Raw genomic sequence first — 7,848 nt, forward strand, 5'->3', positions numbered from 1 at the left:
TTATGTAAAGCACTTAGTTTTAAAACATAGTTTGGCAACCGTGTCTTCAAAATAAACATACCAAGAACTAATTGGTCTTACTTTGTATTACTAAGTTTTAAATACACAAGGGGAATACATAATGTATGTTAACTTAAATATTTTGCGCATAATATTGATAATGTTTTCATAATTGTGGTAAGATTCACGTGTATACTTGAAGACTTGGTATTATGGTGTGTAAGTTTGTACACGAAGATATTCAAGATGGTTGGCATCATGTCAATTGAGGTTTTGTTGGTTTTGAAGCATGGGTTTTGCAATACATTACTCTTAGTGAAATGATTAGAATGAAATTCCAATTACATTCTATGTTTTCTGAACTTCGATTCGTGAGGCTTTATTATTAAGTTAAGCACCATTTAGAGTATATACACGTAAAATTAGGAGTATTGGTAATGTCGGCATGTCACAATGCAACTTCTCATGTTGCATTATATGTCCAATAGCAACGTCTAGGAATTGAAGTATATCACCATATTGGATTTTTTAGAAGAAAATGTAGTGAATACATTTTCAACAATTGGTTGTATGACAAAGCCTCCCCCCACTATTACTTCCTATTTTGGTAACGCCTCCAAAATTGGTTAGCCTCGTCTGATCTTATGGTTACCTCCTGCCATCTACCTATCCATGATCAATGCAGGGAAAATGCATGTCCATGAAAACTGTAAGGTTCATTTTAAATTTAGATATACAATAGGTAGATACTCGTCACACCATTAAACAATGCAACCACATCCAGAGAACCGTCCTTCCTTCTCACAACTTCCCTATTACTGCCCAAGCATCGTCATTTATAAGTCAAGTTCATATGATTATTACGCAATTCATAATGCAACGCCTACTATACCAACTACATTATTCCATAACCTTCAATAAATCGTACCAAATATTGTGTAGGTGGACCTTCTAGTTAGCATCTTTATATGCATTAGTCTGCCCTATACTAACAAATATCACATATGGGTGACCATTTTTAACATGATAACATATTCTGCAGCACTTCAATACTTCTGGCTTAAACACAATTTCCTGTTCAACACTACCTACATCATTCCACAACGATCTGCAATATACAACTCCGGTTAGTATCGTTTTCTCCATCTTCTCTTGAGCTCCATTACCTGTTGCCCCACCTCGGCTTCTTATTTGTTTGTTAGCCAATACACTTTCTCATGGACTTCACCCGTCCTCCCTACAGCATAATAGTGATCACTATTATCCGCATCACTAATATATTGTTTTTTCCACGAATTTTAGATGGACAAAAGCTGGATGAACTTGACCGATAGATTTCGATCGCCTGCATATGCAGAGGGGGTTAACACTTTCCTCACCCTTGCACGAAACCATTCCCGAGGAAGTGATCGCATTCGGTGTCCATGCCGTTCATGTTGTAATATGATATTCTTACCTATCTATGATGTGGAGTCTCACTTGTTCATTAAAGGGATCAATCCAAATTATACCCACTGGATCTTTCATGGGGAGGAGGAAACCCGGAGTTTCAATGATCCCGACGATGATCGTGTTGCTGATTATGCTGACGAGTACATTGATGACATGGACCATATGTTAGATGATGTTCGGGCAAGCACATTCGTGGATGTTCCCCAGGATCATCACAATCCATTGCCAACTAGTGGATCAGTACCAGATCCACATCCAAGTTCATCTTTTGATCAGTTACTAGAGGATGCCCGTCGTCCACTTTTTCCTGGTTGTACGAAGTTCTCAAAACTGTCATTCATTGTGAAGTTGTTACACATTAAGACAGTCGGTGGATGGTCAATAAAGTCCTTTGATATGCTAATTAACCTATTGATGTCTGCATTTCCTGATGCTGAATTGCCAAATTCATATGTGGAGTCAAGGTCATTGGTTAGGGGTTTGGGTTTCAATTACCACAAAATTCATGCATGTCCCAACGACTGCATCTTATTCTGGAAGGAAAATTCAGATCTTAATGAATGTCCTATTTGTAAGGCTTCAAGGTGGATGCCTAATACACACAGGGCACGTCTTATACCTAAAAAGGTTTTGCGGCATTTTCCTTTGAAGCCAAGATTGCAACGTCTCTTCATGTCTGCACAGATAGCTGGAGATATGAGATGGCATAAAGAGCATCGGCCAAACGACAATGCTAGTATGAGACATCCTGCAGACTCAGAGTCATGGAAGAGATTTGATGATGAACATAGTTGGTTTGCTCAAGATGCTCGCAATGTAAGGCTTGGTTTGGCAAGTGACGGTTTCAATCCCTTCAACAATATGGCTAAACCGCATAGCATTTGGCCAGTAATCTTGGTTCCGTATAACTTGCCACCGTGGTTGTGTATGAAGGACCAATTCTTTATGACATCCCTCATTATTCCAGGGCCAAAATCTGCAGGTAATGATATTGATATTTACTTGCAACCGTTAGTTGATGAGCTGCTTGAATTTTGGGAACATGGGGTACCTACGTATGATGCCTCCACAAAGGAAACATTCAAGTTGCACGCTGTTTTGCTGTGGACAATCAATGACTTTCCGGCGTATGGGAATCTATCTGGATGGTCAACAAAGGGAAAATTGGCATGTCCATCTTGTAACGAAGGCACAGACTCCAATTGGTTGACGTATGGCCGAAAACACTGTTATATGGGACATCGGCGTTTCTTGCCACAAGATCACATGTGGAGACTACGAAAACATTTGTTCAATGGTAAAGAAGATCATCGCATACCACCAAGAGTTTTAGATGGAGCTGATATTGTAGCTCAACTACAGATGCTTGGGGATGTGCAATTTGGTAAATCTCGTCGAAAAAGGAAGCGCACTACTGAAGAGTTGAACTGGACTAAGTATAGCATTTTCTTTAAGCTACCGTATTGGTCAACCCTACATCTTCGACATAATCTAGATGTCATGCATATTGAAAAGAATATATTCGATAACATATTCTATACTTTAATGAACATCCCTGGTAGAACTAAGGATAATATCAATTCTCGACGTGACCTGGAGATCTTGGGCTTTAGAAAAGAATTACATTTGAAGCATGAAGGTGAACGTGTTACAATGCCACATGCATTGTACACATTACATGGTGATGAAAAGAAGAAATTTTGTGAATGGTTGGCCGATGTGAAATTCCCAGATGGATTTGCTTCGAACATCTCGCATTGTGTTTCAGTACGTGATTGCAAAATCTCAGGATTGAAAAGCCACGACTGTCATGTTTTCATGCAAAGACTACTTCCTATTGCCGTTGCGGGATTTTTACGGACTGATATTGCCTTGCCTTTGATTGAACTGTGCACGTTCTTTAAGGAGTTGTGTGCTCGAACCTTGGATGTTAGCCGACTATCCCAGCTCCAAACTGATATCGTCACAATTCTTTGCAAATTGGAGATGATATTTCCTCCATCTTTCTTCGATGTCATGGTCCACTTAGCTGTCCACTTACCCCGTGAGGCCATACTTGGGGGTCCAGTACAATACAGGTGGATGTATCCATTTGAGAGGTATCTCGGCAAGTTCAAGCGGTATGTTAAGAATAAAGCCCGCCCAGAAGGCTCAATAGCCGAAGCCTACATTCACATCGAATGCCTGACTTTTTGCTCAATGTATCTCCAAGATATTGAGACGAAGTTTACTCGAACGGACCGCAACATTGATGGTGGAGATCCCGAGAATATAGATGGATTCAAAATTTTCAACCAGAAAGTTCGTCCTATGGGTATAGCTTCCAACTTTCAATTATCAGATAAACTCCTAACAGAAGCAACCTGGTACGTCCTCAACAACTGCGCTGAGATTGGTCCCTACCTAGAGTAAGCATCCATTATCTCTCATATTCAAACGTTCTTTTATGATTTTATGGAGCAACCCATTTATGTTGTATGTCCATAGGAAGTAACTTAGGTAAGTTAGCTGAACGATTTTGCATACGCCTAATGCAGGGAGCACTATGAAAAATGTAAAGCGCATAGCCCAAATTGTATCGATCGAACACATCAAACTGAGTTCCCAACTTGGTTGAAGAAACGTGTAAGTTAGCTTGCTGCCTCCCTAGTTTTAGATGAACTCGGGCCTTTTTTCCCACTGTTGAAGAAACTATAAGTAATGACTATTTTTCCATATTGTTATAGGTTCAGGACCAGCGTATAACCAACCCACTTGATGTGACAGCTGATCTGTATGCGTTAGCTTGCGGGCCTGAACGGAATGTTGCATCATATGCTGCGTGCATTATAAATGGCAAAAGGTTCCATACGAGACAACGTGAATTTCGGCGGCGAACACAAAATTCAGGGGTGTTGGTAATTGGGGATGAAAGTACTAATAATGTTGACTTCTATGGTATTATTACTGATATCGTGGAGTTACACTACATGGGTTGGCGTCGGGTGTACTTGTTCATGTGTGATTGGTTTGATGTGGGTGATACAAGACGAGGGGTACGAGTTGATAACCATATGACCAGTATCAACATGGACAGGACTTGGTATAAGGATGAACCATTTGTGTTGGCATGCCAGGCTTCCCAGTGTTTCTACATTAGAGATATAAGGGCAAAAGGGAGATGGTTTGTGGTGCAGAAGTACATGAATAGGAATGTATACGACATTCCACCAGTCCCGAGGGTGTTAGGAGATATTGATGGATCATCAAGTGATGATGATGTCTACCAAGAAAATGAGGCATCATATGATTATGAACCATTACAGTGTGAAGAATGTCCAATGTCCACTCCATTGAATAGGAATGATGTCGAACCTATGGTCATTGATGCACAAGAAGTGACCAGTCCGGCTGGTCAAAACATACGTGTAGCAGACTTTATTGACGATGGCATGATTGATTCTGCTTCCGGCTATGCTTCTGATGATGGGGAATATTCAGATGAGGATGACCTATCCACAGACGACGAGTCTAGGTCATCTTAGACAAGCAGCCCATTTGTTGACGGACTTTCTGGCCATCGTTTATCATTGACGTAACGAGTATGTGAATATTATATATAACAAAGAAAAACATAATGTATGTTATAATCAACAAGGGGCAACAATTAGTTTTACTTGATCAATTTGGGTCAAGTAATGAAGCATTTCTTAATCAATGTATTGTTCAATCTTTATATCTTGAATGCCCCCATTATGCATATAGTTGTGAATGATAGCTAATCCCGGTTGCAAATAGGTTGGCTCTATTTATCCATATTGACTCATACATTGGTTTGGAACATAAATAAGAAAGACCAAATTCATAAGTGAATGCATCACTACCTTGATAATGTTAGAAATATAAAGGGGTTGATATATAGGTGTATTGCACAAAAAATCCTACAATCATCTGCAGTAGAGTTTAGTCAAATAATAACTGGGTATTTGAGTTATGTTTTTCATACATATGTTTGTGCTATGATTTATAATAGACGAGTAACACATATTTGTTACTCAAATGGTGGGTCGTACGAATGCAGGTTTTGCGATGGGAGAAAGTGCTCGAGGAAGAGGGTATAGACGAGGTATTCGTGCAAGACGATTTGCACCTTACCATAGTAGAATGCGGGGACCACGAGGAGCAAAAATTGCTTCATACCACAGCCACTCAGAGGCTGATCAGTCAGGTTCAGATGACTCAACGCAGCCTCCAAGTCATCCATGGGAGCCGCCATGTCCCAATCCATTGCCCCCACCTGAGCCGATTCGAGAACCCCCACCTGAGACGAGTAGAGCACCCTCACCCGTAAGAGAACCCCCACCTAACGGAGACAATACCGGTACAATAATTATTGTGGTTCTTTTCTCAAAACATTACTCATATAAGTGTACATAAAAAAGTTTTTATATTCAGACTTATAATACATTTTTGTTTGCTGAAAATACAGATTTGACTATCCCCATGATGCCCAACGCAAACGAAGAACAGCCCAAACGGAGACGTGGGCCAGCTAAGTGTCTTGAGTTCGAGAAGTTGAGGAAGTATGGCCCCGTGATTTTGAAGATCAATGACGGTGAGACAGCACCGTGCTGTTCGAACGCAGCAATGTTCACGGCACGGGTAACACAACTAATAAAACAGCATTGCGACATGAGCTATGCGAGATGGACTAATGTGCCGCAGGCACAGAAGGACGAGTTGATCGACCGTGTCAGAGTAAGAGATATTGCCTTTTATTTTGAGAAAAGGTAGTGCGTGTACACAGCACAAATTCAAAATAACGTGGATGTTCATCCATGCAGGGTGACTTCGTTTTAGATTGGGATCGGGAGAATCATAGACTGACCGTCAGGAAGCAGTTGCGTAAGCGGTTCAATGCATTCCACCATGAATTACACAAAAAGTATGAATCATACGGTAGTCACGAGGAAGCATTGGCTGCTGGGAGTACGATGGTTGGCTTGGAAGTCTGGGCTAAGTTGTGTGAGAGGTGGGGAACCGAGGAATTCAAGGTACATATTAGTTAAAGATATATCAATCTGTCAGGATTTAATTAGTCTATCCTTAGTGTGCAATTTGTGTAAGCTGATATTGGGTGTCACGTAATGCAGAAAATTGCAAGACAAAATCGAGAGAATAGAAAGGCGCAAACCATTAACCACACTGCAGGCCGCAAATCTTTTGTTAGGCTAATGGAGGAGAAGGTATAGTCTATTAGCTGATTTCACATTGGTCATGGTGTGGTTTGACCATAGTAGGGGTTTTTGTCTTGATTGGTCGTTCCTTTTGAATAAATATGCTGTAATATTTAATGTAACTGATAGAATAATTACCTGCTACAATCATGGACATTTGTAGCGGGCTACTTCTGCGAATTTGGTGGAGTTCTATAAGGAGAGTCACTGGTCAAAGAAGAATGGTAAATTTGTCACCGCAGCAACTGAAAACACTTATGTGAGTATATGTATTTCTTGCTATTATTTGTTGCATCGTTTATGGTACGACCATTTATCGTTGAACACTACCTGGATCACCTCTCATACCTTGGTATTAACAAAACCCATTTTAAATATTACACGTGCAGAATGAGATGGTCAGGAAGATGGATGGTCTAGAGCCTGAGCAACGCAACGACGAGGCAGCAGCAAGTGTATTTAGAGAGGTGCTTGGGCATAGACCAGGATACGCGAGGGGGCTAGGAGAGATGGTCATTCCGGAGTCGACAAGACAACGGAACACCCAAAAAGAAAGAGAGTATCAAGCCTTAATTGAAAAACACAAGACAGATGCTGAGAATTACAAGAAAGATGCTGACCATTACAAGACGAAGCTTGATGAAGTGATGGGTCAAATGCAAGTTCTTCTTGAGAGGCAAAATGCTACTGATGCTTTGATGCAAACATTTTTTCGGAATTTCCAAAGTAACCCCGAGTCTCTCCAGGCTATCCAGTCTCTCCAGTCTCGTGGAGAGACTTAGTGAGCATGCTAGTAGTCTATTTTGAATATTTTGGGCATATTTTTGGTCGTGGGAGATGGTGGGTGGCCAAATTATAAATGAAAACATTTATATATATATAAATGGCTTTAAAGAGGAAGTTTTGCTGATTGTGGTTATTGTGGGAGGCACTTGGGCAGTGGGGGGATTTTTTTGTGTACGGAATTTTCTGCTTGAATGTGGGCTTTCCTAGAATTGTAGCAGCTTGAACAGCCATGAAGAGGAGGTTCTTATTATCAGTGCAGGAGATGAAGACTCTATAGAAGTGATGTAATTGCTTGATCCCTTCTCATACTTTTAATTTACACAACAATTGTGCCTATTCCCACTATAGTTATTGTGGTTATATTTATATTACATTTTATGATAAACTAACAGGC

The 7,848-nt window shown here is 40.5% G+C and overlaps 1 protein-coding gene across 1 annotated transcript; it reads left to right on the plus strand.

The window, feature by feature from the left end:
- The first annotated feature begins 6,025 nt into the window (after positions 1-6,025).
- Positions 6,026-7,552, plus strand: LOC122317798. The gene is made up of 5 exons (XM_043134819.1): positions 6,026-6,189; positions 6,276-6,485; positions 6,585-6,677; positions 6,832-6,927; positions 7,058-7,552. The coding sequence occupies exons 1-5, from the start codon at positions 6,079-6,081 to the stop codon at positions 7,448-7,450; spliced, it is 903 nt and encodes a 300-aa protein (XP_042990753.1). The 5' UTR covers positions 6,026-6,078; the 3' UTR covers positions 7,451-7,552.
- Positions 7,553-7,848: the final 296 nt, after the last annotated feature.

Source organism: Carya illinoinensis, chromosome 8 (assembly GCF_018687715.1).
Source record: "Carya illinoinensis cultivar Pawnee chromosome 8, C.illinoinensisPawnee_v1, whole genome shotgun sequence".
Lineage (NCBI taxonomy): Eukaryota > Viridiplantae > Streptophyta > Magnoliopsida > Fagales > Juglandaceae > Carya > Carya illinoinensis.